At 38.5% G+C, this 17,513-nt stretch overlaps 1 protein-coding gene across 1 annotated transcript; it reads left to right on the plus strand.

The window, feature by feature from the left end:
• Positions 1–65: 65 nt before the first annotated feature.
• LOC139935168 (mRNA cap guanine-N(7) methyltransferase-like) lies at positions 66–17,244 on the plus strand. The gene is made up of 9 exons (XM_071929640.1): positions 66–434; positions 4,943–5,028; positions 5,504–5,768; positions 6,050–6,162; positions 6,557–6,738; positions 6,960–7,124; positions 14,257–14,374; positions 15,113–15,211; positions 16,024–17,244. The coding sequence occupies exons 1-9, from the start codon at positions 398–400 to the stop codon at positions 16,126–16,128; spliced, it is 1,170 nt and encodes a 389-aa protein (XP_071785741.1). The 5' UTR covers positions 66–397; the 3' UTR covers positions 16,129–17,244.
• The last annotated feature ends 269 nt before the right edge of the window (positions 17,245–17,513 follow it).

A 17,513-nucleotide genomic window follows, 5' to 3' on the forward strand; every position in this document is an offset into this window, starting at 1 on the left:
TACAAGCCTAAAATGGTCATTTTTACGCGTTCGTGTGGGCTCGTTTGTAGCCCAAATTGAGAATGCGCTACAAAAGATATCATTTTACGCAAACATCACTTTGTTTTAAGTCTGTAGAATTGGTGCTTTATTCAAGTTTTAAGTTATTTTATTCCCAAACGACACCCGGACACTGTTTCATTTTTTTTATTTTTTATTTTTTTATATTCTTATATCGTGGATTGGTGGTGGAAACGCGAGCAACCGTTATTTTTTATAGAGGGCGCTGTTTGAATAAGTGCAACAATGGCTGCATGACATACATGTGGATGTGTGTGAACAACAACTTAAACAAGGAGTCCCTTTTGGTTTTTGTCTGAATTGTTCGTAATTGTGAGAATTATTGACCATATTGAAAATGGCAGACGTTGCTGTTACAGAGGATGCAGTTGCAGGTGACAATCAAAATCACTCTGAAGTTACATTATTGTTGTTAATTTATTTATTAATATTTTATTATATTTATCAGAAATTATTATTAGTATTACGTTATGAATATGATTGAATTAACAGTTTCTTCACAGTCCACAGGCTAGTAATACTTCTTTGAATCAGATTAGTTCGAGAATGACTGTATCCTACCTGGGATGATCTGATATTTGTGTGGGTGGAATGATCTAGTATTACATGGGATTGCTGGGTTGAGGTATACACGTAGGTCGGGATTGACTGCAATAAGTGTACTGTAGTTTAGTTCTGGATTTTGTAGAGGAGGGTGAGGCTGGCTGCCTGGCATCGCCTTTCTAAGGCGGGTGTCCCATTCCAAAGTGTTCAACATGGCTGACACGCTTTCAGTGCAGTGGTACAGCTGTAGAACAAACCTGCTGGCAGCACGTCGTTGAGTGGCTTCAATTTTGGTTATGTCTTTCTGGTATGGATTCCAGACAGGGCTGCAGTATTCCTGGTGAGGTCTAACGAGTGACAAATAAGCTTGCTGGCGTATTTTGATGGAGCAGTTCCTAAGATTGCGTTGAACAAGGCCCAGCATTCTGTTGGCACGAGTTGTGATTTTGTTGATGTGTTTCTGCCATGACATATTAGTGGAGAAGGTGAGGCCCAGATACGGGTGGTCGGTGACTGTAGCAAGGTTTCTTCCGTCAAGGTGGTAATTAGCGATGTAAGGGTTGCGGCGCAGAGTAAATCGCATTACGTAGCACTTGTCGAGGTTGAACTTCATCTGCCAGGATTTGGACCATTGATGTAATTGGTCACGATCTTCTTGGAGTTTAATACTGTCACTGGCGTTGGAGACGGAGCGGTACATAAGGCAATCATCTGCAAAGAGGCGCAGGTTGAAAGTAATACCATCAGGCAAGTCATTGATGAAGGTCAAAAACAACAGGGGGCCAAGTACAGTACCCTGTGGAACACCAGACTCAACTGGTACCCAATCTGATGCTTGGCCATCCACGACTACACGCTGACTACGGTTGGTAAGAAAGTGATCCATCCATTGCAGTAATATAAAGAACCTCTGATCCCGTAGTGGTGTAACTTAAGCAGTAACCGCTGATGAAGAACACAGTCAAAGGCTTTGGAAAAATCTAAAATCACTGCGTTGACTTGTTCGCAGTTGTCTAGTACCTTGGAGAGGTCGTGTGCAGTTATGAGGAGCTGTGACTCACAAGAGCGTCCTGGGCGGAACCCGTGTTGGATATCAACAAGGACTTTATTGGTCTCATAGTGGTCCATTATGCTACTAAAGATGACATGCTCAGCTAGCTTGCTACAGATGGAGGTGATGGATACTGGTCTGTAGTTTGATGGGTTACTTTTGTCGCCCTTCTTAAAGATGGGAGAAATATTAGCCAATCGCCAGTCGGATGGAACAGTGCCTAAGGAAATAGACTGCTGGAAGATGAAGGTCAGAACAGGAGCAATTTCTGTGGCATATGTCTTCAGGATCCAGGCTGGGATGGAGTCTGGCCCCGTAGCTTTCCTGATGTTCAAGGTTTGAAGGAGCTTTAACACGCCATTACTGGTAATTGTGATGTCCTTCATACATGGGAAGTTAGATGGTCCTATATCAGGAATACTAGTAGTGACTTCAGATGTAAACACAGAGCGAAACGGATCGTTGAATGAGTTGGCTTTTCCTCTATTGTCAAAGATGATTTTGGAATTTGATTTCAAGGATGATATTCCTGAGGACTCCTGCTGCTTCGAATGGATGAATTTCCAAAATGATTTGCAAGATTTGTCGTCGCGGTCCTTGAACATACCATTTTGAAAGGACCAATAGTTGTGACGAAGTTTTTTGCTGAGTGTTTTTTGATAGTCTCTGTAAGCTTTCCAGTCGCGACTCGACTTGCCAGATTGAAATTTGTTATAGAGCCTCTGCTTCTTCTTTTACATCCTTCTAGTTTCCCTAGTTACCCAGGGTTTGGCGTTCCCATTTGAACGAGTCATCTTGGTTGGAATGTTTTTGTGGTCAATACTTCTGCTGACTGACCATCAACCATGGAGGAATATATAGCCTTGATCAAGGCGCGTGTTCCACTCAGCCGGCCGCGACCAGCATAATCCGAATCCCCACTGATCGAATTCCGCCAGGACACCCCATACATTGTACATATTGTAAAACACAATATAATAATAATAAGGAAAATTTAGTTTGCACATGTATCCACCTATCAACAGAAGGAAGAGGGAACGTCGGGAAAACAAAAGAAATAAACTACTGAAAAGCTGTTTGAAACAAATGAAATTTAAATTTGTCTTTAAAAGTGTCCACGGTGCCACTATCCCGAATGTGTTTTGGCAACTGATTCCACAGGAATGGTCCAGCGTGCGCAAAGGACTTGTCCCCCCAGTTAGTGCGCGTTTTGGGCACAGCAAGTAAGCCGGAATCCAAAGAACGGAGACGCCTGGAGGGAACATAGCGCTGAATGAGACTGATATTATATTCAGGGGCGGAACCGTGGACACAATGAAAGACAAACAACAAAATTTTAAATATGATACAAGATTCAATGGGCAGCCAATGCAAGGAATGAAGGACTGGGCTGATATATCTAGTGAGTGTTATGAGACAAGCTTCAGAATTTTGAAGTCTCTGTAACCGTGTGAGTTGATTTTGAGGCGATTGAAAGAAATGTACATTACCAAAGTCTAGCCTCGATGAAATAAAGGCATGAACAATCTTTTCAGTTGCTGAACGGGTTAAATATTTACGAATGGATCCCAAATTACGTAAGTAATACCGAACAGATTTACAAACAGGAGATATATGGGCAGACATTACCATAGTAGAATAAAAAATGACTCCAAGATTGCGGAAAGCCGCAGACGGAGCACTGTCAACATTATCAATCTTAATGGATGGTAAATGAACCTTACTTAGTTGAGATACAGACCCTACACATAAGAATTCAGATTTGTCATCATTCAGTTTTAAAGAGCTAGAACACATCCACAATCTGATATCTTCAGCACAAGATTTAAGCATGTGGATTGCCTCAAAAGCATCATCCTGGTCAGGTTTAAAAATAACATATATCTGAATATCAACAGATAACAATGGTACTTTACATCATGATGTGGATAATGCTTTTGAGGCTGAGCGAGTAAATTGAAAACAACAGTGGGCCGCCAACTGATCCCTGTGGAACTCCATGATTAAGCAGAACAGGTTCAGACTTTGAATCATGGACACAAACAGTTTGTGATGGCAGGATAAATAAGATATGAACCAAGTGAGAGTATGATTCCTCTTCAGTATACTTCAAACTCACATGAGGTACACAGGAGATGTTGCTGGTTAATGTGGAGGTACGATTGTGTCAGATTGTTTCCCCCACAAAAGATCATTTTTTGGCAAAAAATGATACCTAAAATCCTCCGCTCACGACTTCTGCCTCTGTTGTTGAAGAGTCTTCGCTCGTGGAGCGCATTGAACGAATTTTGCTAAACGAATCGGGACAAACTTGTGCGCAAAGTGCGTTTTGCGCTCTGCCAAATTGTCTGCTGAATCTGCTGGGAGAGCAAAAGCGTGCGCAATTTACAAATTTGCGCTATGTTTGTACGGAAGCCGAAGTTGATGATTCTGGTAAACTGCGTGCGATCTGAAGATTGTGCAAACTTTGCAGTTTGCGTTTTTTGTATACACGTGCGCAATATGGCAATGAATTGTCGTTATTATTATTATTTTTTTTGGTCTGGCCCCAATGCATGAGAAAATGGTTGCGGCGCATGTGAGCGTGAGATAGACCCCCTAATGCGTGAGTCTCACGCCTAATGCGTGAGACTTGGTAGGTCTGACATGTTCATGTGTGTACGTACGCTGTACACGATAAATACGGTCCTACTACTTGCTGTCAACTCGCTGACTTGCCGTCAACTCATTAAATTAACAGAACAAATTTTATAAATGGGGCATGGAAATATTATTAGTCTGGGCTAAACTTCATATTTCTCATGGTTTTTGGTAAAATTTCATTTACACCTTTCATTGACTGTGTTGATAAAAAAATAATACCAATCATTGCATCTTGGGCCAAGACTAATCCATGTGAAAAAGCAAGATGGCGGCTGACGGTTTTGCTGCTTCGAGATAATTTTTTTACAAGAAAAAACACCTCAATTTGTATTCCGAAATGTAATCTAAAACAAACGTGTATTCTCTTTTAGCTAATACTTTACAGTTCTATGCTTCTTTTGTGGATTTTAAATGTATATTGGAGGAGTTGACGGCGAGTTGACGGCAAGTAGTAGGACCCGATAAATACGCATGCTTTGTGTTATGAATGGGGTGCACTGGCGAAATTCAGTGGGGACTCGGATTATGCCGGTTGTACATGCTGGTTTTGACAATTGTATACTTTTCAAAATAAATAAAAAAGTTACCCCAAAAGTTACTAAAGTTTATTGATCTCTTTGAATTTTTGATTTGTTTTTCCTCCAGATAATCCCATCCAAAAGAGTGATACTACTAGCATGACTAGTACTACTGTTATTACAAAGACGTTACCTCACAAAGACACTCACCAGGTACCTTACCTACAAACTACTAGAGTAACAGTGCCAATACGCTGGACTCTTAGGGCTATCAGAGTTATCTTGAACTATGTACATTTTCAAGAACCAGAGCTCTGAGATGTGGAAATTAATAATAGCTCCATAAATAGAAATATTTGGTTTTTTTTGGTTTTATGCTTTGAAATGTGTTGGTTTCTTGCATGTGCCAGTTTCCTTTAAATTGCTATATTATTGTGTATGCATTCACCCATGATACGAGTGTATAAGGCGCTTTTTTCTGCACCATCTGTCCTTGCCAAAAAAACACAATTTAAACTATTTCAGACACACTTCAGTTCAAAGGTGTTCTTTGAAAGCCAGATGACTTCAACTATGTCATAAATGTACAGTATCAATTTAAAGTATTTTCTGAGCTACACATTATGCCCTAGTTTAACTGTATGCAAGTAACGTATTGAACATTTCATTTGTCATTTTGTTTTTTAAGCTTACAGACAGTATTGCTGATAGCGTAGTTGCAAAACACTACAATGACCGCAAGGATGTAGGCCTCCAGGAGAGGACACAAAGTAGAATTTTCTTCTTGAGGAACTTTAACAATTGGACAAAGAGTGTGTGTATTGCCGATGCCATACAACGCCTTAGGAACAGTGACCCAAATGCTAGATTGACAGTGCTCGATCTCTGCTGTGGCAAAGGTGGTGATTTGCTCAAATGGAAGAAGGGAAGAATCTCTAAACTTGTTTGTTCAGGTAAAGTATTTGTACTTGGAGCACTTCAGGCTCTTATAATGCACGGTCAATGTACAATGTACTGTCAAAAACATTTTGTAAACAAACTTATTATACTTGAGTACAGGGCTTTTTAAAATAAATCAAACGAAAAATCTTTGAACTACTCTTACTTTTTTCTTTTTTTAATACATTTTTACAGTTGTGATATATTTGTCTATGAAACTTTATGAACTTAGATTGTATCAATTAAAAGGGTTTGACATGGTCAAGAATATTAATTTTGTTTGTATTAATTACAGATATAGCAACAGTTTCTCTTCAGCAATGTGAAGAGAGATATAATGAGTTAGGAAACCGATCTGGTGACCAGACTTCATTTACTGCTGAGTTCATCCCAGCTGACCTGTCCAAGGTTTGTCTAATTTATTTGTCTACTCTCTGTTGTGAGTGAAGAGAATGAGAACAACCTGAATTCAAGTTGTTCATTTCATTTGATTGTAAAATTCTTTCTGATGCATAGGAGTGTGATCTGATGAGATTATAAATGTTTATCCTGATTGCATAGAAATGGTTGTAGTTTGGAGCTGCTATGTCTAGTGCTCTGCTCATTGATGAGTTTAACTCTGTTCATCGGTGTATGTCAGGGTTAGTTAGGGTTAGGCTGCACAATGTGTGGAGTGTTGTTGGCCACACATGCTACTGCTGATGTGGACACTGATGTCTTGTGGCACAGTGTTGTGTTTGTTGTTTGTTCAGTAGCTATGTATGGTCGCTTATGTAAAATTTTGAATCTGTTTCATCCAAAGGAACTCCTGAGTGAGAAATACAAAGACCCCAAAATCACCTTTGATCTTGCCAGTTGTCAGTTTTCCTACCATTACTCATTTGAGAGCTATGCACAGGCAGATGTGATGCTACGAAATGCATGCGGGAATCTTCGACCTGGTGGTTACTTCATTGGAACTGTGCCAAATGGCTGTGAGCTTGTGTAAGTGTCATTCCTTTATAATCTCCTTTATCATGTTGCCTTCAAAGCACAATTATCAACTTTAGTTTCTCGTAGACAACCCTAGCATTTTAACATTATACCCAGTAGTACTCAACTTTATTTAGTTTATATAATGTGTTCGGCATTCATCAAACATTTCTAGAATGTTCAAGTGTTATTTATTAACTTAATTCTATTTCATTTTCCCCCCTGAATTCCAGACGAAGATTACGGGCGTCTGGTGGGACTAGTTTTGGCAATGATGTTTACAACGTGACTTTTCACAGCAAAGATGACTTTCCCCTGTTTGGATGTAGGTATGACTTTCATCTTGAAGGTGTGGTGGACTGTCCAGAATTTCTTGTGTACTTCCCAGTACTTGAAGAGTAAGTTTTGATTTACACATACATTGTTTATTCTATCAATTGTTGTCTGTTTCACATTGTTTTGTTTTGTCTGAGTTGGTCTATCAATTGTTGTTTGTTTCACATTGTTTTGTTTGTCTGAGTTGGTCTATCAATTGTTGTCTGTTTCACATTGTTTTGTTTTGTCTGAGTTGGTCTATCAATTGTTGTCTGTTTCACATTGTTTTGTTTTGTCTGAGTTGGTCTATCAATTGTGGTCTGTTTCACATTGTTTTGTTTGTCTGAGTTGGTCTATCAATTGTTGTCTGTTTCACATTGTTTTGTTTGTCTGAGTTGGTTCATGATTTATGGTTTATTGGCGAGCTGCAGAGCAGTGCGATCCTTTGTAATACCAATTTCCGTCCGGCGTTCGTCCGTCCGTCCGTCCGTCCAGCCGTCGGCGTTAAATTTTTTGGAAATGTTAAAGTTTTTGGTTTTTAAAGTTTAAGTCTTTGAGTTGAGTTGTTTTGGTATGAACAAGCCCAAGTGAGATTGTTATATACAATTGCCAGTAATTTTTTGGCAATTTTCAGATATGTTTTCAAATAATGTTGAAGGTTTTGGAATAAAAAAAATGTCAAAGTTTTTTGATATAAAACAAATGTTAAAGTTTTTGGAATAACAAATATGTTAAAGTTTGTTTTTACAGACTCAAACATGGACATCTGGATTTAAAAGACACAAACTCAAATTAAAAGCTTTAAGTTTTGAAATAATTTGTTAAAACCAAAATCAAACTCTCTGTCACTGGTTCCAGTTGAATGAGCTGAAACAATGAAACTCTTGATTGCAATGATGTACTGACTTGAAATTTAAGTCAAACATTGCTTCTTACAAGTAGATTCATATGAAAAGATAAAACTAAAAGACTTAATCACTGGTTTCAGTTGAATGATCTAAAACAATGAAACATTTTCATAGACATAACTCCTTATTTAAATGATGAACTGACTTTTACATACATTTAGATTCACAAGAAAAGATAAACTTCTCTTTATGCATCACTGGTTACAGTTGAATGAGCTGAAACAGTGAAAACCTTGAATGGTCATAACTCCTGGGGCAGATTGCACCAAGCGGTCTTAAGCCGGTCTATGCGCTTTAGCCGGCTAACTTGAAACACGCTTAGACAGTCTTTAATTATAGACCGATTGCAATAGCGTGGTCTATAATTATAGCCAGTCTTAAATCTTAAGCCTGCTCTGAGCTGGCTATAATCGGTCTTTGTTTTGGTTTTTTTTTGGGTGCTGCATTTGTTAGTTGTAGATGATTTGATAAAAAGAGCTCTATGATGAGATTGTGTTTTAGAAATAGATTACACCCATTAGAGGCATTATGATGATGATACTTTGTATCGTAAGTGTCATAATGTTCCCAACAGTAAAAATTATACAACTCAGAGATTGGATATCCGATGATTCAAACCAAAGCAATACGAACAATGCCTTACCGCCAGTGCCTGCAGAAGTGCTTATGGGACGATGGTTCGTATTGCATTACTTTTCGCCGACTTATCTAAGACCGTCTTATTGCAACAGGCTTTATTACTGACTAAGCTAAGACCGTCTAAGGCAGATAGCCTGCTATAACTGACTGGTCTTAGACCGCTGACTAAGACCGTTTTATTGCAATCCGCCCCTGATTGCAATAATGTTCTGACTTGAAACTAGTCAAATATTGCTTCTTACAGTTAGATTTATATGAAGAGATTAAACTTAAAGAATTAAATCCCTAAAGAATTAATTTCCTGACTTGGAACCTAAATCAAATATTACTTTTTAAAGATGCATATGAAACGATCAAACTCAAAGAGTGCATCACTGAAGAGTGCAAAACGTTAATCAAATATTGCTACTTACATGTATATAATATGAAAAGATAAAACTCAAAGATCACTGGTTCCAGTTGAATGAGCTAAAGCAATGAAAATCTTAAATGTCATAACTTCATACTTGTCAATGTCCCCACCCCTTGACCATCAGTTGATCAAATGATTGGTTTTCTGTCAGTCATTGGTTCTATCTGGTGATCAGCAGCTTGCCATGGCAGCTTCGCTGTTCTAGTGTATTTAAAAATGTCATCGCAGCATACTGCTGAATTGCGACATAACTCATAAAAGTTTCAAATATTACAAAAGTTATTAACAGCTGTTTAAAATAGCTAAAACTGTGAAAGTTCACAGAGCACAAAATGCCATGATGATGCAGCCTCTGGGTATCCTCATTTTATGCTTTTATATGCTGTTTGAGTTGCTCTCATTGCTGTCCATGTCTGAGTTTCTGTCATTGTTGTTCATGTCTGAGTTTCTGTCATTGTTGTCCATGTCTGAGTTGCTGTAATTGTTGTCCATATCTGAGTTGCTGTCATTGTTGTCCATGTCTGAGTTGCTGTCATTGTTGTCCATGTCTAGGTTGCTGTCAGTGTTGTCCATATCTGAGTTTCTGTCATTGTTGTCCATGTCTGAGTTGCTGTCATTGTTGTCCATGTCTGAGTTGCTGTCATTGTTGTCCATATATGAGTTGCTGTCATTGTTGTTCATATCTGAGTTTCTGTCATTGTTGTCCATGTCTGAGTTTCTGTCATTGTTGTCCATGTCTGAGTTGCTGTAATTGTTGTCCATATCTGAGTTGCTGTCATTGTTGTCCATGTCTAGGTTGCTGTCATTGTTGTCCATGTCTAGGTTGCTGTCATTGTTGTCCATGTCTGAGTTGCTGTCATTGTTGTCCATATCTGAGTTTCTGTCATTGTTGTCCATATCTGAGTTTCTGTCATTGTTGTCCATGTCTGAGTTGCTGTAATTGTTGTCCATATATGAGTTGCTGTCATTGTTGTCCATGTCTGAGTTGCTGTCATTGTTGTCCATGTCTAGGTTGCTGTCACTGTGTCCATGTCTGTTTTGCTGTCATTGTTGTCCATGTCTGAGATGCTGTCATTGTTGTCCATGTCTGAGATGCTGTCATTGTTGTCCATAGTTGCTGTCATTGTTGTCCATGTCTATGTTCCTGTCATTGTTGTCCATGTCTGAGTTGCTGTCATTGTCCATGTCTGAGTTACTGTCATTGTTGTTCATGTCTAAGTTGCTGTCATTGTTGTCCATGTCTGAGTTGCTGCATTGTTGTCCATGTCTATGTTCCTGTCATTGTTGTCCATGTCTGAGTTGTTGTCATTGTCCATGTCTGAGTTGCTGTCATTGTTGTCCATGTCTGAGTTACTGTCATTGTCCATGTCTGAGTTGCTGTCATTGTTGTCCATGTCTGAGTTGCTGTCATTGTTGTCCATGTCTGAGTTGCTGCATTGTTGTCCATGTCTGAGTTACTGTCATTGTCCATGTCTGAGTTGCTGTCATTGTTGTCCATGTCTGAGTTGCTGTCATTGTTGTCCATGTCTGAGTTACTGTCATTGTCCATGTCTGAGTTGCTGTCATTGTTGTCCATGTCTAAGTTGCTGTCATTGTTGTCCATATCTGTGTTGCTGTTATTGTTGTTGTCCATGTCTGAGTTATTATTATTATTATTATTATTTCATTTTATCACAGCATGCAAAAGAAAGATGTCATTTTCCTTTCAATTCAATTGTTTATTGTCACACATATAAATATATATACAGTGAAATTCACTTCGGCTTGCGAGTCTAAAAATATTAACAATCAAAAATTACAAAAAATACAGAAAACCCTAAAACCACATAGGCATACAATAACGAACAAATAAACAGTATGCGCACAATATGCAGAGAGACAATAACAGTAACAAAATTGCAAACCCCCAAAACAAATTAAAAAGTATTAATCATTAAGTAACCTTATTGCACTGGTATAAAAACTATTGCGAGTACGGTTGGAGTCGGCTCTGATCGCTCTATATCGCTTACCTGATCTCATTAATTCAAACAAACTGTTCGCAGGGTGAAATTCATCCGAAATAATAGATCTAGATTTCTTCAGAACCCGAGCAGTATAAAGTTTATCCAAAGCAGGAAGCTCACGACCAATGATAAAGCTAGCAGTACCGACTACACGATTGAGGCGTTTTCGGTCATCTGCCGTGGTGTTGCCATACCAGACAGTGATCGAGAGTGTCAAAATACTCTCAACAACTGCCCGATAAAACTTTACCAGCAAATCTTGGCTGACACGAAAACTCCTCAATCTTCTAAGAAAGAACAACCGTTGCTGGGCCTTCCTAACAATGGAATCAACATGAGTCACCCACTTAAGATCGTTTGATATGTGCACTCCTAGAAATTTAAAAGAGTCGACAATTTCCACTTCGGATCCATTAATATTTAGCGGCTCAACTTTGTCTGGATTTCTTCTGAAGTCTACAATAATTTCCTTAGTCTTTTGAACATTTAATTCTAAGTTATTTTCGTGACACCATTGAACTAAATGATTAACTTCATCACGATACATGGAATCGTCCTTAAAAATTAGTCCACCTAATGTAGTGTCGTCAGCATATTTTACCATAAAATTATTAACAGAGTTTACTTCACAATCATGCGTAAACAATGAGTACAGCATTGGAGATAAAATACATCCTTGTGGCGCTCCTGTACTTAGGACAAGTGACTTAGAGAAACATTGACCAATTCTAACCTTCTGTGAGCGATCCAATAAAAAATCTAAAATCCAACGACACAAAGAATGGTTAAAATTCAAAGTTATAAGTTTATCATACAATTTAAAAGGAGATATGGTGTTAAACGCCGAACTATAATCCACAAATAAAATCCTGCAATAGTTAGGGACGTTCTTATCGAGGAACTGAGATGCTCTGAATAAAGACCATGATACTGCATCGTCAACTGACCTGTTAGCCTTGTACGCAAACTGGAAAGGGTCTAATTTAGGCGGCAGCTGAGATTGGATGAAGTTGCTAATTAAAGTTTCAAGGCATTTCATAACAATTGAAGTTAGAGCTACAGGGCGGTAGTCATTAAGGCAAGTAACTGGTGAACGTTTTGGCACAGGAATGATGGTCCATTTTTTAAAAACATTTGGAACATGGCAAGTTTTCAAAGACCAATTGAATAATTTACATAAAATATTGCATAAAAAGTCATTACAAGATCTCAGAAGTCGTGGGGTGATGCCGTCTGGTCCAGGTGCCTTGTTGAGTTTTAGCTGACGTAGGACACGACGAGTGTCTGTGAGTGTTATTTCAAATGGGGGAGGTAGCGTTTCACTCATATCCGGTAAACGGTCTTTTGGACGGTCAAAGCGTGTAAAATAGTCATTCAGTTGATCCGGAAGTGTTGTATCGTCCTGGGGTGCTTGTTTTGGCTTTGGTTTGTAGCCTGTAATTTTATGGAAACCTTTCCACAGTTCCCTTGAATTAGTCGCAGAGATGTCATCTTTGAGTTTATTGCGAAACCTTAGTTTTGCATTCCGGATTGCCTTTTGAACGGCGTATTTGGCTTTTTTGATGGCTGGAGCATCGCCGGATCTAAATGCTTGCTCCTTAGCAAGAAGTTCGGTACGAACGGACCGGTCATACCAGGGTTTGTCATTAGGGAACCTCTTCACTGTTTTCTTGGGAATGCATAACTCTTCGCAAAATTTGATGTACTCCATCGTTACGTCAGTGCACTCATCAAGATCAGCTGAACTTTCAATAAACATATCCCAGTCCGTGCATGCAAAACACCCTTGAAGTCGCTCTGTGGCCGCATCCGTCCATTGCGAGACAGTGTTTACTGTGGGCTTCTCGCGTTTCAGTTGCTGACGGTATGTGGGAATTAAATGCACCATATTGTGATCAGAGTTGCCCAGTGGAGCACGCTTTAGAGATCGATAAGCACCCGTTATTGTAGTATAACAGTGGTCAATAGTATTGTCAAGGCGAGTGGCACAACTAACATGTTGGTAGAACTTGGGCAGGCCCTTCTTCAGATTGGTGTGGTTAAAGTCACCGAGGACAATGCTGATTGATCCAGGGTTCTTGTTTTCATGTTGCGTAATAATACAAGAAAGTTGATCAATAGCGGATTTAGCATTAGCATCCGGAGGCACATATGTAGCACATAGTAGAATAGAACCAAACTCACGGGGTAAATAAAAAGGTCTGCATTTGATGAACAGTGTTTCAAGTTCCGGTGTACATGAATGTGAGAGTATCTTGGCATCGGTACACCATTCGTCGTTCAATAGAAAGCACAATCCACCACCTGTTGACTTGTCCACCTCAGTGAATTCACGATCCGAACGGAACAAATTGAATCCGGGTGGTACCACGGCTGAGTCCGGAACAGAAGAATTTAGCCAAGTTTCCGTGAAACAAAATAACGAACAATCTCGATAGTCCTTCCGAGTATGGATGAGGCAGCAGAGTTCGTCTATCTTATGGCGCAGGGAGCGTACATTGCCAAGGAATATACTGGGTAGAGGTGGTTTATGGTTCCGTTTGCGTAGTCTTAACAGTGCACCACCACGCTTACCACGTCTGCGCCCCCGACGTCTCATATAGCGTGTCGAGCTAGGTCCTTCATCACTAGTTGAATTTACAGGTAAAGACAGAAAATTCTTTATCGAATTCAGGCTTAATAACAGCTCTTTGCTCACCTCACTTCCACTGCAATTCCTCTCTGCTATATGATAAAACTCCCAACGACTCTGTAATTAAAAAGCACATAAAAAGTAAAAATGTAAGAGCTCGCAAAACCGTGTCACCATGGATCGGCGCCATCTTTGAGCCGGTAACTCCTCGAGTCGGGCTACGTCCCGTAGCCTTAGATCTCAAGAGTCTTTCTCAGGATCCTCGCTGTTCCCAAAAGCGCTGCCTTCTGTAACAGATCTACCCTCACATTTGTCCCTATTTCATCTAGATGTTTCCCCAGTGCTTTGGGAATGGTGCCAAGTGCTCCAACCACCACGGGGACTACTTTTACCTTTACCTGCCAAATCTTACGAAGTTCCCTAGCCAGGTCCTGGTACTTCTCGATCTTTTCCATCTCCTTCGAAGCTACCCTTATATCACCTGGCACAGCTATGTCAATGAGATGACACATCTTCATCGTCTTATCATTATACAAACAAACCACAATACATTACGTACATCGTAATTTTACTGCTCTTTTTATTACAAATATCTCTTGTTTTAACTTTTTATTGCAGAATGGCTAGAAAGTACCAGATGAAGCGCGTGTACTACGAGTCATTCTCTGAGTTCTTCAACAAGAAGGCATATCACCCAGAAAACAAGCAACTTCTTTCCAAAATGAAATCCTTGGAGGTTGGTACCTAATAGACTCGCGGACTAGTCATTAAATGTTATCGCAGTATATGGTCTAACATTATACTGCTCTTGCGATATTGCTTGCTCCAGAATGCTACCCCAGTGATTGACTAGTATAACCTGAATTTTGTACAAGTTCATTTATAAGTAATAATATAATAATAATAATAATAATATTGAAGTCTTATATAGCGCACGTATCTACCAAACAAGGTACTCAAGGCGCTGAGTGTATACAAACTTTCAGAAAGACAGGTAATTGCAGTGATGAATTCTGAGACCCAATTATTTAGCACCTTACAAGGGTTTACAAGGTGCTACGGCGCATTAAGCAGCCACAACCAGGAACACCGGGGCGAACCCCTTCTCTTTTCGATAAGTGCACTGGGTTCTTTTACATGCGTTACACAACACATGGGACCAACGGCGTTACGTCCCATCCGAAGGACGAAGCAATGGTTAAGTGTCTTGCTCAAGGACACAGTGTCACGGCTGGGGATTCGAACCCATACTCTGCTGATCAGAAACACCAGAGTTGAGAATACCTGGATGTGTCCAATTTAGTTGAGGGTGGTAATATCTTCAAATACTGTAAACATACTGAATTTTAGACTAAAGAGCATCCATAAATGAGTTTGGTGTTGTTAACTGCTTTAGTAACTGAATATTTACTTAGCATCAACATTTGTTATCTATATCCTTGCCTCATGTAAACTTTCTTGTTTAAAATTTCAGCCATTTCCTGCAGATCGAGATGCTACTCCGAGCAGTTCTACAGAGGGTGATTATGACCACGCTAAGGAGCATCTCCAGCAAGACAGGCGTCTTAAATTGGTAATAAATTAGGATACTTTTGTATGATTTTGTTTTTAGAAGAAAATGTTAACAATTAATAGATAAGCCTTGTCAGAAGTCATCCACCAGTTTATTGTGGGCGCCAACTAAAAGGCAGTGGACACTATTGGTAATTACTCAAAATAATTTTAAAAAAACATAAAACCTTTCTCGGTAACAAGTAATGGGGAGAGGTTGATAGTATAAAACATTGTGAGAAACAGCTCCCTCTGAAGGAACGTAGTTTTCGAGAAAGAAGTAATTTTCCAGGAATTTGATTTTGAGACCTCAGATTTAGAGTTTAAGGTCTCGAAATCAAGCATCTGAAAGCACACAGCTTCGTGTGACTAGGGTGTTTTTCTTCTTCATTATTATCTCACAACTTCAACGACCGATTAAGCTCAAATTTTCACAGGTTTGTTATATTATGCATATGTTGAGATACCACAACTGTGAAGGCTAGTTTTTGACAATTACCAATAGTGTCCAGTGTCTTTAAAGCAATAACATTGCACATAAAAGAAGTGTTTTTCACAGGTTTGCAATGAATGTTTGCTTACTACTAAATGCATTCTTGACTAGCTCAAGGCTAGCACATGAATTTGGGGATGTGTCTTTAATTGAAAATGTTGAGTGTTCACACAGAATTCTATGTTAATCATATCCAAGAAATTTGGCCCCAATCTCCAGTTATATATCCAGCTAAAATCTCATTATAATTACATATATAATATATAAATCTAGTATGGAGTTTGCATATATTTGTATTTTTTTTCGTTTAACAGTATTTTTCATCTTGCCTTTGTCTGTAGGGGACACTGTCCAAGTCTGAGTGGGAGGCAACAAGTTTGTATTCAGTGTTTGCTTTTGTTAAAGAGATTCCAGATCTACCCCAGTCTTCTCCTAATTCATTATGACAATAACACTGTTAGTCATTTTTGTATATTTATATGAATATGATTTTATAAAACCTAATATCAAAGTTGCCCAAGTGTGGTGTTTTGGTGGTAGCCTACTTACATGTGCAACCTGCAGACAACCTATGAATGGAAAAGTAGTCAATGTGTCAAAAATGTTTGTCAATTATGTGAAATAATATTGAAGCATAAGCTTGGTTTGATTTCTGAAACAAAAGACTTAAAGTTTAGGTTTATAAGCAAAAAACTAAAAAACTTCAATTTACAGTTTTACAAATATTAGAGTAATAAAAGTCTGTCAGTAATTGAAAAAGGAAATGTGAATAATGTTAACTAAAACATGGTTTGTCGTTCAAGAAATAAATAAAGCAGATTGATTTGTGTAAGGATAGTAATATCCCAAATGTTTATTCTGTTATGGTTGTTCAATCAGCTTTATTATTAAGTATTGCTAAAATTTTGCCAGGGTAAGTCTGGTAAATGAGAACTGTTTAAAACAAAACAAAATATTTAATAATAAGTTGAACAGGCCATTCCAAAATGAATGCTACAGTAAATAACGAATGGGTGCAAAACAAAATACATGTACATGTTATCAAGTAGGAAAAAAAAAAAATCTTTTCATTTATAAAAACCAGAGGAAGACAAATTGAAATCTCTCTGTAAAAAGGTCATTGGTGTTAACCAATCATTTAATTTAATATTCCATTTTTGTTTTGTGTTTCAATAACATGTGATTTGGTAAAAATGTTGAACACCGATTTTGTAAATTAGTCAAAGTTAAGTTCATGTGTGGCAGTTTTGGGTTGGTTTCATAGGGAAATAATGATGCAAAGTAATTTTGAAGTTGGTTTTGTATTATCTTCCCCCTTCTTCTATGTATGTTGCCTCAAGCCTCCTTTAAAAAGAAACAAAGGAACATGTAAGAACTTGCTAATATATTGAGTAATTTGGATTTTGTTCATGACTGTGAATAAAATAATGTGTGATGAAGTAAACCAAAGTACTCTTTAGGGAAAAATATTTGCTTGATTTATTTGCTTTATGTATAAACATGTAATAAAAATGATAAATAAGAAACTCTACTCGTACATGTAGACCTGTACACTGTCATTCTGGATTCTTCGGCTGTCCTGTTCATATTAAAATTTTGATGATTGTCAAAGGAGTAGTTTAAAACTTTCTTTGATTGCTAAAATATGTCATCATTCCAGAAATAAATGTCAGAAACACCGGGTTGTGTGGGCATAACATCTGGATAAGGTTGAAACCAAATGACATTCTTCTCTCGATGCAAATTCAGCATAATTAATTGTAAAAAAAACAATATTGTATAGACGATGTGACCTGTGACAAAGCCTGGACTTCTGCAGGCACGATTTGTA

This window comes from Asterias amurensis, chromosome 3, assembly GCF_032118995.1.
Source record: "Asterias amurensis chromosome 3, ASM3211899v1".
NCBI classification, from domain to species: Eukaryota; Metazoa; Echinodermata; class Asteroidea; order Forcipulatida; family Asteriidae; genus Asterias; species Asterias amurensis.

What these genes read in the sequence shown, in the direction of transcription:
- LOC139935168 (XM_071929640.1), top strand. Translation starts at nt 398, where the DNA reads ATGGCAGACGTTGCTGTTACAGAGGATGCAGTTGCAG. An exon ending in TACAGAGGATGCAGTTGCAG is followed by an intron (nt 435 to 4,942) that starts GTGACAATCAAA and finishes TTTTTCCTCCAG; the next exon opens with ATAATCCCATCCAAAAGAGT. An exon ending in CTCTAAACTTGTTTGTTCAG is followed by an intron (nt 5,769 to 6,049) that starts GTAAAGTATTTG and finishes TATTAATTACAG; the next exon opens with ATATAGCAACAGTTTCTCTT.